Source organism: Squalius cephalus, assembly GCF_949319135.1.
Source record: "Squalius cephalus genome assembly, chromosome: 12".
Classification (NCBI taxonomy): Eukaryota; Metazoa; Chordata; class Actinopteri; order Cypriniformes; family Leuciscidae; genus Squalius; species Squalius cephalus.
This window is the reverse complement of record NC_137133.1, coordinates 12274871-12289197: the sequence shown is the minus strand read 5'-3', so window position 1 is coordinate 12289197 and position 14327 is coordinate 12274871. Positions and strand designations below refer to the sequence as shown.

At 36.2% G+C, this 14327-nt stretch overlaps 2 protein-coding genes across 2 annotated transcripts in view; both read left to right on the top strand.

The window, feature by feature from the left end:
• The window catches only part of tnfaip2a (tumor necrosis factor, alpha-induced protein 2a), a 66468-nt gene that overhangs the window by 2757 nt on the left and 49384 nt on the right, over window positions 1-14327 (top strand). The gene's annotated exons all lie outside the window — the stretch shown is intronic.
• On the top strand, window positions 668-14180 carry LOC307168778 (protein LBH). The gene is made up of 4 exons (XM_079889017.1): window positions 668-836; window positions 6028-6131; window positions 11985-12150; window positions 13216-14180. The coding sequence occupies exons 2-4, from the start codon at window positions 6045-6047 to the stop codon at window positions 13266-13268; spliced, it is 306 nt and encodes a 101-aa protein (XP_079745143.1). The 5' UTR covers window positions 668-836; window positions 6028-6044; the 3' UTR covers window positions 13269-14180.

Here is a 14327-nt window from a genome sequence, read left to right as displayed (position 1 = left end):
TGCTCACATTTAGTCTAGAATTAATAAGCATCATGTTTACACAGCGCACAGGATTTCTCTCAACATGGGGACAGGAGAGGTCAATAAATGGGAAAACAAAGTAACTTGCATTACTTTAGTGTCACATATATGTGTTTAGGAAATGCATGATGCAGAGGAATCACAGGCAATACTAATAAACAATGAGTAGATACACAGTATATCATTAAGTAAAAATCCAGAAAATACTATCTACAAGAATAAACTATTTTTTACTTGATCCAGCCCTTAAAACTAATTTTGTTTGTGTATTAATATTGAATAAAAACAATTAGCTCACCTGTATATTTTTAGAACAATTATTTAAATTAGTGATGTTAAGTCAGGATTTTCAGAGGATAAATGTGAAAATGTGACCATTTACTTTTAAAAGCACTGCTGGACACGAGGTGAGATTCAATATTTCATAAACCATTATTATATTTATTTATAATTCCTACATAGGCCTAGCTATACATATTTTAACAAGGATTGCAATTAGACCATATCCAACATCTTATGTTATGTTTAATAGTAATGTACACTAAACTCTCTGCATGTTAAAACCATCGTGAATTGACAGAGGTTTCTCTCTCCCGCGCGCGCGCGCGCGCACACACACACACACACACACGTGCTCTTGTGACTTGGGTGAGTGCGCGTGAAATTACAGTCGCTATCTCAGTCGCGCGCTCTGAGGTAACAGAAGCAGCGCTTCAGTCTGGGAGAATCTGACTTGAGTGAGTCTAGCACACACATCCACTGGAAAGAACAGTCACGAGCTTTACACGGAGGGACAACACTTCTGAAGGCTACAGGTAAGCACTTTACACATCAGCCGTACAAATGCCGTGCACAATGTGCGCTTGAGCTTGAACTCAGAAACTGTCTGACTCTGACGAACACTCAAAGGATTCATCAGCATCAAGTGGTCCAGGTTTCTACTGCATGATATGTGAGATATTTTCGTGTTTTGAGAAAGATGCATTGCCTTGTGCGATTGATCAAATTGATATTGCCTACTATTGAAAGCAAGTCTCTGAGGTTACGCTTACGCAATATTTTAAAGATTGAAACGAAAACCCGCAGTTCTTGATTCTTGAAATTCATGTCAGTGCTATTCTGTCACCAATTGTGTTCTAATGAAAATAACTGTCAAATATAGGCTACTACTTTTATTTCTATTACCATTATGCATTCAGATTTAGTATATTATATAGTATTACCAGCAACTGCTTTAGCATGCCTTTTAAATTTTAAAGGAATAGTACACTTTATATGTAGCTATCTAAAAAATCAGCATTTTAGGTTCCCTAAATAACCTTTCAGGAAATAGTTCATAAAATAACCGATTTTTGTGTGTGTGTGTGTGTGACAAACATTTTAATAATCTAAAGAACCTTTTTACTTTAAATAACCTTTTGTGCAATGGAAAGTTTCCATGGTTCTTCCTGGAACCACAGATGCCCATAAAGAACCCTTATTGTTAAGAATGTTCTGTCATCATTCACTCACACTCATGCCATTCTAAACCCGTACTGTATTATTTCTTCCTTTTACGGTGTTACGTTACTGATTACACATTACACAAGTATCTCTGAAATCAAATCAGTACCATAATCTTTTTAAATTGCCTTTTTATAGGCTAGTCTTATCTCATACTTTGTTGGATAAAGTGGTCTATCTACAACAGAGAGATCCGGTCTGGATGCTTATTGGTTAATAATTGTCCAGGATATTCAGTTCACATTCAGTTAAATTCCAATCACATTTATTTGTATATTGATACTTATATTCTAGTGGAGGAATTGTATTTTGGCAGCTGGTCATTTGGAATGGTAATTTCAGTCATAAACGGTCAATAAAAATAAAAATAATACAATCAAATTTTTTTTACATTTGTGTTATTAATATTTTTATCAATTTTAAAAGGCACCTGGGCCTTGCTATCGTCACATGTGGCTGTTGCAAGGAAGCACACAACAAAGGAGAATTCCAGGAAATAGTCTTTTAATCCAAACACTCGGGAAACTCAGAAAACGACCACTTCAACATAGACAAGACAGGACCAAGAACTGAACAAAACAGGGAGTACTTATACCAGAAAAAATGAGGGAACCAATGAGTTAATTAACGAGCAACAGGTGAACTGAATGAAAGTGACACAGAAACTAGGTTAAGGGGCTGATTACATGACACAGTTTTCAACTAAAAACGTTAAACTTTTTATGCGTTTTGGCCGCTCGTTTATACGACAACAACTTTTTGGGTGCCTGAAAACGCAAACTTTTGAAAACGGGTTTCAAAGTGCAAGTTTTTGAAAATGGTCTCAGTGTAAACAACAAAACGCGAATCTCTAAAGACGATGACGTCATGCACCTATAGTGTTTCATCGCCATCTAATGGCCTGGCAGCAGAATACAGCGTTTTTAGTCCTTTTCATGGATCTGTGTGAATGGGGATCGTTTTGACAATGGTGTCGTCTCGGACAACTCAATGGAAAAACGTATCCGTTTTAAGAATATCGTCGCGTAAACGTACCCTAAGACAGGAACAAACACAGTGCAACAAAACATACACCTGACAGCTATATTGTATGGAAGCTTGTTTTTCTGTCACAGAATAAAAAATAAAAATGGTGATTTCGCAGTTATGAGAATGGTGATTTCGCAAAGTCAGAATCATGAGAAATAAATTCAGAATTGTGAGATATATGTTGGAGTTTTTCATTTTTATTTTAAAAACAAGCTTTAATAAATAGTGTATAACAACGTGCCTTTAGTCGTAACTCTCAGTATGGCAAGATCTCTCTTACCTTAATAGTTAATTCTGTTTTAACTTGCAAGAATAAGCTTGTACTACTTTGATAAAAATACAAAAATGACTTTGTGAATAGTGACCGAGGGTCTTCTTTAGTGTTGCAGAGAAGAAATATATGGGTTTGGAAAAACATGAGGGTGAGTAAATGATGTCAGAATGTTGTAATGTGCTCAACAGTCAATTATGTTAAAGCTAGTGTGATATTTTACATGTTTAATTCATGTGTGAGTGGTTTGTGATGGTAACGAGAGTTTTGCTATTGATCTAAGCTGACTGCAGTTCAGTATCGGTCATTTGCCTAGATTTGAGTACGATTTTCCATGTCACCAGGAAGGGGGTGAGGTCTGTCGCTGCACCCAGTCATGTTAAATTATTCAGATGCCATCTCTATTTTTCACAGAAACACAGAGCCACGCACAGCGAGACACCTTTAATTGAAAAGTCACTGTGCACTTTTTTTTTGAGCATGGGGTTTTCTTTAAAACAACGGAAACTCAATAGTGCAATGACCCACAATAACACCTGCACCCATCCGAAAATATTTTGATGATCACGTGAAGTCTTTGTGCGGCCGCCTACAAAGCCAGTCTTCTACAGTGCTTTGTCTCACTATAAATGGCACCAAGCACACGCACAGCCCTTTGATCCCTTAACTCAAGTCCCTTTTGTCTTTGCCGTTCACATTCACCAATGAAAAAGCCTGAATGCTAACAAGGGTCAGGGGAGCGAGCTGTATTTGTGCTGGTCACCATTAACATAATAGCAGCATGAATAATCAGTCCATTTTCAACCAACATTAAAGGCAGAGAACATAAACAGCTTAGTTTCTTTTTCTGTCTGCCATCCAGCATCTGTGTGGTGCTAATTAATCTGAATGGCGCTTTTAGTTTATTTAATTATTTTTGGATGATTTGCCATGGTCACTCTTTGAACTGCTATGTGCAGTGTGTAAGATTGTAGCTTGAGGGTCTGTTTCATCAGGCATATTGGTGCCGTTCTTTGGTCCAAACAGTTTATTTCTACATCGTTTCATTTTCACTGTCCTTTAATCCTTTTTCTTTTATGGTACTGCTCATTGCTGCTTTCTTTTATCTGTTCACCCTCACTTTTTCCACAGCATCCCTTGTCCTTTGATTCAGTTGAGTCACCCAGTTCCCAAATGGAATCAAGGGTAAACTAAAATGATAATGAATGACAGTATAATAAACTCTCTAGTCTCTATTGAGGTTTCTCAGATAAAACAAAAATATCTTTAAAGTGGCTGATCTGTAGTAAATGACTCTTTTATTTCATCTGTCAACCGTGTGGCTTTAGAGCATGGATGTTTCTCATTACATCAAAGCACGAGAAGTATCATTGTGGTCTCTTCACAGCCTTATCTCAGATCAGCTAAGCCTGGATACTGGATTTATCCATGCAAATGATGAGGTGATAGTATGTGTGTCATCAGATTAAAAAAGCAGTTTTTTGGGGGGGACGATGAATGTGCAATATAGTGAACGAGCAACATTGTATACATGCACACCTTTAAAGCAGTATAATAATAAAATATTACAGTATTATAAGCAAAGGTTTACATGACAGAATACATTGTTCAAACACTATGAGAGTAAACTACAACAAACTAACGAATAAAACCCCATTCTTTAGCAAACAAATACCATGTGTTGATTGTGCTAATGCATGTTTTCATGGTAAATGTCCATATTAGTCACCCTGCCTTCGTCATTCACACAGGACGGTGTGCACATGTGCCATGCGGAGGGCTGAGGACCACCAGCTGCTCCACATTACATCAGACCATCAAATCGTGTGGCAGACTTATGCAAGCCAACTGTACTCATGTGTAAATATGACCAGTCTGTCCTGTGTATTATTTAATCAGTATCTCACGAGCAAGAGTACTGTCATAATAATTCTTAATAAACAACTCAGTACCTTGTATTTTAGATGCAATATGAATGCTCCGCTACAACAAAATGTTTCCAAACGAGGCCATAACAGAGTTTTTGCTTGTTTTTGAGCAACACCCAGTGATGTTTTGCTCCTGAATGAATCGAGTGAGTGATTCAGTGAATGTTTTTGTTCATAAAGACAGCCAGTTGCATTGTTCCTGATTGAATCAGCGTTTTTGAATGAATCATTTGAGTGAATAATAAATTACGTACTCATTCGTACATTACGTACAGTCACTTGTCGCCATACACTGGTGTAAGAGTGTCTGTCAGACCACAGTCTGTCTGGAACCAGTGTTGCTATTCTTAGAAATAAAATAAATATAAGATGAAAACTTAGAATAAAAAATAAATAAAAAAATTATAAATGTTGCCTTAGCAACTAGCTGAAATAAAATAAGTTTAAAGTGGAGGACTTCATTTTAAATAAATTGAAAATAAAATTGAAAATATAAAAATAATTCAAAATATTAATTATTAATATAATAGTTTATAAAAATAGCACTGTCTAGAACGCTGCTCTACCAATCAGATACACATAACCTAATAATAGTAGATAGCCTAAAAATGTACTTTATGTGGTTACATTATTAACATGGATTTACTGAAGTTAAAGATATTATATAATTTCTGAACCAACCTGACTACTTTAGGTTACATTAAACAAAAGTAATTTTATATAGTATAACTGCCAATAAACGTTTTACAGAATAAGTTTTGAAAAGTGATGTTTATGATGTTCACCTCAAGAATAAAAAATGTATTGGTTCTTTTAATTTACACAAAGATTTTGGGACCAAAATTTAATAATTTCATATAGCCCACTTCTCACAATTGGATGCTCAGCACCATTCAATTTGTATCTCCTAGATGAGTTTTGCATTTAGAATGAATCGGAGAACAGCCTTGATATTATTTCTACCCACTGAATGTATCCTGGCTCTTGAATTAAGTTGATGAGCGTGAAAGTAATTTCCTTCGAAAATGGTGGAAGAGTTGATTTGAATAACAAACTATGTACAGACTTGCTCTGCATAAAATCATGGTATAGGCGCACATGGATTGGCTGGATGGTTTTGGCAAGATCTTTTCATAGATGAGAAAACCCCCCCAGCTGTGGTTATTGCAGGTGGCTCATCTGAATCAGTCTCTCACTCATTCACAGGCAAATGAGTGGACCGAGCGACGCTGTGCCTATGAGATTCTAAATGTGCTTCCTCCTGACTTGTTGTAGGTGTCACACTGGGCAGTATGACGGATGTGATGAACAGCTGTGACTCTGCGGTAGGAGACTACAATGTGAGCGGTGCATCTGAGGAACAGAACATCTCTTTACAGGTGGGCTTTCACTCCTTTGGATCTCCCTTGAGATTCAAATAAATTATTTTATTCAAGTCAGAGGAACAGAACAAGGCTAAAAAAACTGCAATTTGCGATAGCGGTAGTACATTAAATTGCTATTTGCCAAAAAAAAAAAAGAAAGAAAGAAACAGGAAATGGATGGACATGAAATATTGATCAGTGTTGGGGGTAACAAATTACAAGTAATGCGAGTTACATAATCAGATTACATATTCAAGTAATTGGTAATTAGTTACTTTTTCAAATTAGTAATGCAAGTTACTTTTTCCCATTTACATTTTCCCATTTATTGACTGACATCTCTCCTGTCCCCATGTTGAGAGAAATTGGATGCAGAGGTGTTGTGTGCGCTGTGTAAACCTGATGGTTATTGTAGTTCTCGACCAGTGGTTTCCAAACTGGGGTACGCATATCCCTGGGGTACGTGAGGTGACAGAGGGGGAATGCGATCAAAATGCTTAATTTCGCAGTTAATTTAATCCTACCCTACCTTAAAATAACATTTAAAACCAAGTATGTATTTCCAACAGGCAAAATGCCGTAAAAGGTCAAATACATGACATCCAATCAAATTACCTCATCTTTCGCAGTCAAAACTGACTGCATTCACACAAGCAGCGTGCATATGATATAAAGACACATACCCTGTGTGAGTTCTTGATTGGTAATACTGTATATTATAAAAGCAAGAATGAACATTTTCCCAAATATCCACGATTGCACATTTGACATAGATTTTATACAACAGTTCAACAAACAAAAGGGTAATATTAAGTGATGTTTTAAACTGTATCGTTGTCATCATTGTTTGCTCTATTATGCAGCGAAATAATGGTTTCAACAAAAGCCACAGAAGAACTGCAACACACACCAGTGTTTTGTGAACAAATCTGCGTCTTTGAAAGAATCGTGAGAGTCAATGATTCAATGACCCATTCATAAATATTGCCACTTGCTCGCTTCCTTACTGAATGAATAAATGAATAACTCACTCACTCATTCACTCACTCACTCCTTAAGACAGTGACTTTCTGCCACCTACATTCGGGTTTAGTTTAATATTCAAAAGTATTACTTAGTATTTACCATCATTGCATATATCTCTATTGAACATCTTTTATTTAAAACATTATTTATTTATAAAGGTATTTATAAAGGTAAAAAAATCCACTGAAAAATCAGTCAAAGTCGAAGAAAGGGGGTATGCAAAAGGATGTTAAATGCCTCAGGGAGTTTGGAAACCATCGTTAAATGTGAGAAGGCATTTACTGAAATGCAAACTCAGAATATTATGCAAACCTGCAATAATTAAATATTTTAAATATCACAGATATACTTTATGTATTTAATCTCACTTTATTAACCAGTGTCTTTGCTGCTAACCTTTGATATCCGATTCAACCATATGAATAAGCAAAATTACTTTAAAGATCACATTTGTGTTTAATTTTTTTATTGCTGAAGTAAGAGTGTTCTTCTCCTGCGTCCTATTATTTTGCAATCCAGAATGGCAGCAGAGCTGAAAAGTTTATTTGAGCTGCGCCCTCTGATGTACAGACTTGAATTTGCACTTCCTTCAGCCAGAGGTTTATTCATTTCACTTGGTGTAAAGTGCTACCATGGAAATCCAGAGTTCTCGCGAGAGCACAATTTGAATTTGCTCAGCGAGTTGCTCTGGCATTGAGTAATGATACTAGGCGGGCCAGAGGCGAGCTAATCAGATGACGACAGCGCTAGCGTAGTCACGACAGTGATTGGTCGTAGTGTTATCCAATTGCGTGCAGTGAGATTTTCAAATGCATGCTTGGTACCATACCTTGGATTTTCATTACTCGATGCCAGACCCTTAATCTTTCAGATTTGGGTCTGGATTTCCAGGCTAGTAAAATGCCAAAATTTGCCAAAAATAGATTTTTTTGTTTTGTTTTGTTTTTTTTTGTTATAAAAACAAACAAGTAAGCTCAGCCCAGGTGAGAAAAGAAACGCAAAAGTAATGTAATACATTACTTTAAAAAGTAACTTATAAAAAGTAAGTAATGCAATTAGTTACCTTTTAGGGAGTAATGCAATAATGTGACTCATTACTTTTAAAAATGGCTTTCCCCAATACTGGATTTGGGTTATTTTAAATAAATTAATTTATTATCTTACATGTATATTAGCTTAGTGTTCTGCTAAGAAATATAGTTAAATAAATATAGAAAACTTGGTCTAGCAATTTAATATTTTTTTTATATATTCTGCAATTTAATTTATTCTGCAATCCATTTAACTTTTTATGGACTTGTTAGCTTACATTTTTTCAACGAAACACATTTTCAGTTCAGCAGAGACTATTTACACTAAGTGCAAATAGCAATAGATGCAATATCTTTTGCAAACAAGATTGGCTATTTGCATTTAGTGCAAACAGACACTACTTTTATGTTCTCTCTCATACAGCTCTTTAAATCTCTGATTCGTTGTTCCTAGCTTTGCTTAGTGATGTTTTTTAGCTTTAAAGGAGAACTCCGGTCAATTTTAACATTGAGCTCATTTTTTTGTACATTTGGAGTGCTGTCAATACAGAGAACAACGACAAAAATCGGTGTTGCCTACACCGTGTTATCCTCTTTTTAAAATTTGCACCCTGTATTTACATCCTGTTTTCGGTCAAAGTCCATAGTAATCGATTGTCGAGTTCACGCGCATGATCATAGGTACTAAACCAATGCGCGTGAACTCGACAATCGATTACTATGGACTTTGACCGAAAACAGGATGTAAATACAGGTATGAGCGCTGGCTAAATAAATATCATTTTTATTCATATCTTTCACATCTACTGCAGTCAGATTGACCCGCGTTCACTCCGAAGGAATCACTCACATGACCTATGCACTTGTAATGACACATCAAGGATGTTAAGAGGCTAAAAGTAGGTTTAAAACTTGCCCCATTGAAGTCAACAGGGTGCAAATTTTAAAAAGAGGATAACACGGTGTAGGCAACACCGATTTTTGTCGTTGTTCTCTGTTCTCTCAATGTTAAAATTGACCGGAGTTCTCCTTTAACTGGGGACTCCAAAGTTATCTAAACATCTACCAGAAGGTTTACGTTCTCCATAAATATAATACTGAAGTATTGAATGCTGAAAATATACAGTTAAAGCCTGTTTACACCAAGAACGATAACTAAAACAATAACTGTAAAAACACAACACTTTTCATTCCATTGACTTCCATTCGTTCATATGCGAATGAAAAATAGGCTCATGCGTAAGTTGAAAATGCGTGACCAATAGAATAATGATACGTCACGGCATGACCTCTTACTTAGATGAATTAAAGGAATGCATTGTCAAAGCTGTGGTGTAGACGTTGCTATTGCTCATAGAATTAGAACGGTTATTGAAACTACACTTTTAAAAAAGGTTCCAAAAAAGATTTTCGCAGTGATGCCATAAAAGAACCATTTTGGGTTCCCCAAAGAATCTTTCAGTGAATAGGTCTTAAAAGAACCATTTTTCCCCTAGTGTAAAGAACATTCTAATAATCTAAAGAACCTTTTTCTACTATAAAGAACCTTTTGTGCAATGTAAAGTTTCCATGGATGTTAAAGGTACTTCATGGAACCATTAATGCCAATAAATAATCTTTATTTTTGTTGTGGACCGGCCATTAAGCAGCATTTTACAGAAATATTTGAGCTTTAAATACCATGATTGTCAAATCAAAATCCAGTATTCCATAGAGCCAGGTAAATAATAGGTTATATTTTAAGTCATAGTCACGCAGACATACATGCTGAGTGTGTTTCTAGCTCCTGGATAAATGACGGGTCTCCGTGGATCTATTTTGAGCTCCATCATTTCAGCCTGATTGAAGTCCCTTTTATTTTGCTCACATCGCTACGAAAAGCCAATCGGATGCATGCTCGTTCATACAGCCTGATGCTGGATGAATTCAGATTCCTCTCAGACACTCAAGAGAGACTCAAAAGGTCACAATCTTTTCAGGAAACGATCATCATTACCCGTTCTTTACCACAGGATAAGCAGTGGCATTATATGCTAGCTGAATGAACCCTGTCTGAATCTGTCATTCACTCTGTCATGTAAGCTCTTTCTGTGCTGTGTAAACCAACATGGCAGTGCACACCCTTTTCCACAGTTGGTACAGATGCTTTTAGTCTTAATACCCGACATGTTGCAAACACACAGATACACACTCAAGATGCTCTTGTTCACACTTCACTGCATCTACGCAACATGAGTCACATCCTGCATGCTCTCATGAACTCTAAACAAGGCTATATAACTCACACAAGGCATGAGGTGAATGCCAAACACCTCATTAATAGAAATTTTTGATGAAACTGCTGGGGGGAAGCTTTTGTAACCATATATTTACTCATAAGTGATTGTCCACTAAAACCAGATTTAATTCTCCTCTCTGACTGCTTATAATGGGAATGCACTGAAAACTTCAAATAGGCATTAGTGCTGAATGCTTTCAAGGATAAATGCTTTCATAGTTTTTAATTGTACTTTTGCCAGTAAATATTTCTAAGCACATAAAACACAATAAATTTACTTTTAAAAAGTTTACACCGTGTCCTAACTACACGCGACGCTACGCTGTGACGCGCAATAAAAGGTATCTTTTCCATGTTAATCAGAGTTTTAGTCCTAACCAGCCGTGACGGCGACACGCAACACGTGACGATTCTATTTTAGAAACAGTTTCTATTTTGTGGCAATGATAATCTCAGGTACTGTTTATGTGCTTTATTTAATGTTAAAAAGTGTGTAATGTGACTTTGAATATCATTTAGTGCTCAAGCTTTGTAGCTGTAAAAGCAACAATGGATAATTCACCTCAGATCTTGAAATTAAACAAATGGAAACAAGAACGTTCAAACTGTGAACAAACAAGTGTGTTCTTTGACAAAGATTATTTTAGTAACTCAGTAGCCTATGTATTTTTAATAATGTTTAAATGGTGTAATATTTGTGAATTTGATTATGTGGCCTACTTATCCATTTTCTTGCGAGTGCTGTCAAGATTACTCTCTGGTGAAGTGCACTTGACGCGAGAGCCCGCCCACACGCTGTTCTGATTGGCTGTGGGTTTTGATTGATTTTGACGCATTTTGCAAATTATTTGTTGCTGGAATTTTATCGCAATGTGTCTGGTTAGGACACGGTGTTAGATAATATCATGAATAATTTCATTTAGTAACACTTTATTTCGATGGCCCACTTTAGTTATTCTGCTAACTATAAGTAACTTTGCAACTACATGTTAATTAACTCTCATTAGAGCTTTAGTAGACTGTTGGGGTTAGGTCTTATGGTTCCGGTAAGTATAAGTTGGCATGTTATGTTACTTCTAGTCAGTAGAATGTCTGTTGGGTATGGCGTTATTTTAATGACAAATATCAAGAGAGCATTATTATAACGCACACTTCTCTGTGCTCGCATGCAAATTTCCTTCTCTCTAGCACAAAACTGGACTCACTCTCACAAAGTACTCTCTTCCCTTCTGGATTAAACATTAGTGGACTATCGAAATAAAGCGTAACATTAGATTTTTCTTAAACCCATTTTAACAAAAAAAAAAAAAATTATTTTAAGCACAAATTTAAGTTTTGTAAAGTTTATGCTAAAGTTAGAACTACTGCTTCCAACTGGATGGTTTAGAGAGGTCCCCAGATCTTGAATAGAAGTAAATATCAAATTGTGCTGTTTCATGAAAATTGTCAGGTCATTTTGAGGGCTTTCAGACTTTAAAATATAATTTTAACACACTGTCATGTAATGTGGCTTCTTATGACCCAATGGTATAGATCTTCCCAGACTCCCATGAAAGGTTTCCCAAGCTTTCCAAACGCTTGCCGTCCATCGTGGTTGAGCCCACTGAGAGCGGGGAGGTAGAGAGCGGGGAACTCCGCTGGCCTCCTGATGATCTGAGCCCTACAGAAGACCCTAGAGACAAACAGGCCCAGGCTGCAAGTAAGCTCATATAAAGCATGAAAAGAATATCATATTAATATTATATTTTGTTTTCTATCTTTAGCTTCAATCTCAATTTCTTTTCAATATTTTCTTTATTTTAAAAACTTTGACTTATTGTCTTTAAAGGCCTATTATTCTCAAAACCTTACAACTTTATTCATGTAATGTTGATCTTAGATTTTTATTTTATTTTAACCCTTAAATGCATGAATGTTTTGCCAATCATAATTGCATATTCAAGTTTTTAGCAACCTGGATCTAAATCTAACACGGATGGATCTCTACCTGTCGCAATAACATAAAACTCTCCTGATATTAGAGTAACAATTACAGAAGAATAAAATAAAGCATATTTTGTTATCTTTTGGAGATTGGAAGGGTTCAGTTTGAGCAGATGTTTTATACCATAAACACTGTCCTCATCAGAGCTCATTTTCCAGTACATTCAGCATCTGGATCATATTCGCAATCTCAAACATATTCTCAAAATCATAATTTTCAACATCTTTAAAATATTTTTTTTTTTATTGCGGACAGCTTCTTCACCAGATCCACCATCACGTGACAGTGACACTAATATTTGATTGCATTCAGTACTTGCTTTGCTGTAAATCGCTGAGCCATTTCAAGTTTTGCTGATGATCCTTCCTATTATTTTGTTTTCTGCCTGCGGTAACTACAAGCGAAACGTCACTTGATCATTGTGTATCAGACATTGCCACCTTGTGGAATAAAGGTGATTTGCACTTATTCAGTCATCAAAGATTGAATTATTGTTGTGCAGAAAAAATATCCTTACACTGTTACTTACACTTTTGATCAATTTAATTTCTTGGCTGAATAAAAGTATCAATTTCTTCAATAAAAATCTTACTGACCCCAAACATTTAAAGAGCAGTCCAAGTTAAAACTTTTTTTTTATTATTACATTTCAATTGCAGTTTGACACATTTTGAAATGCAAAAATGCAGGAATTCGATATTGCTCATAAAGTGCCCTGTTGCAGCATCAGATACGAATGCATTTGCAGGGATGTATGAGTATGTTGTGTTTGTATTTCAGGTGACAAGCTCACAGAAGACAGCAAAGAGGTCGGACCGGGGACGGAAATCTAAGAGGCGATGGTTGGCACTACTCCAGCCAATCACTGTGAATGTCTTCATTACGGACAGGAGTGAATGGGAGACTCCACCAGTTAGGTCTGCCTATCATCCACACTAGAGCCGCCCACCTGTTGACCTCCACTCCACTAGGTGGAGCCGAGGCCTGAGAGACTTCTTAACTGAACTAGCTCATGTGCCAAACTCTAGTGGTAGTCAGCTGCAGTGATTGAGTTTTAAATGATCTCCAATAACAACACCATGATACCCGTTAGAAGTCACCTGCCCTGTATCCCTGCTAAATTATAGATTAGCATTCATTTATGTATTTATTTGCTTTGGACCAAAGTCTTTCATTCCTTCCTATACAAAGGATCTTATTTGATGTACTATATCAGCATACTTTAAGTGAAAATGGATTTCAAATAATATATAAATGAACTAGAGTTGCATAATGGCTAGATTTTAAACCCTACACAATGTGCAGTAGATCTCAGTGTGTTTACACATACACACAATATAATAGGGTTTCCTTTTTAACACGCTTTCCAGATATACATATTTGCACATATTCTTTGCCATTCTCTGCTGCTTATTTACAAGTGTTCGTCAGAGCTGCTGTAAATGTAGCTTTCTTTGCCTTAGACATTTATGTGTACTTACACTGCAAGTATGTCATAATTTAAATGACATTACTGTTTGTATGTATATGTTTGGACCCTCGTTATTTTTCCCATGTATCTGTCACTTTCCTTAGGCGAAACTCTTTGGTGCTTCAGAGTCTGTTCATCACTGTATTCTTTTACAAATCTACTGCTCTTCTTTTGATGTTTGAGTATTGGTCATAAAATATAAATAATCTGTCTGGGAATGGGAATGAATGCAGCACAGTATCACTTAATTTAAGCATTAAAGGCAGTTATTTCTACATCTGTGCTCTGTTGATTCATTAAATGAACATATGTAGGATCCAGCCTTGACACAACACTGATTTCTTGTGGGTGGATGTCAAGCACCAGCCAAAGGCTCTTTCAGTTGAATGCTGTGTTGACATAAGAACTCGACAGCATCCAC

What these genes read in the sequence shown, in the direction of transcription:
- LOC307168778 (XM_079889017.1), top strand. Translation starts at nt 6,045, where the DNA reads ATGACGGATGTGATGAACAGCTGTGACTCTGCGGTAGGAGACTACAAT. An exon ending in AACAGAACATCTCTTTACAG is followed by an intron (nt 6,132 to 11,984) that starts GTGGGCTTTCAC and finishes CCAATGGTATAG; the next exon opens with ATCTTCCCAGACTCCCATGA. An exon ending in CAAACAGGCCCAGGCTGCAA is followed by an intron (nt 12,151 to 13,215) that starts GTAAGCTCATAT and finishes TTTGTATTTCAG; the next exon opens with GTGACAAGCTCACAGAAGAC.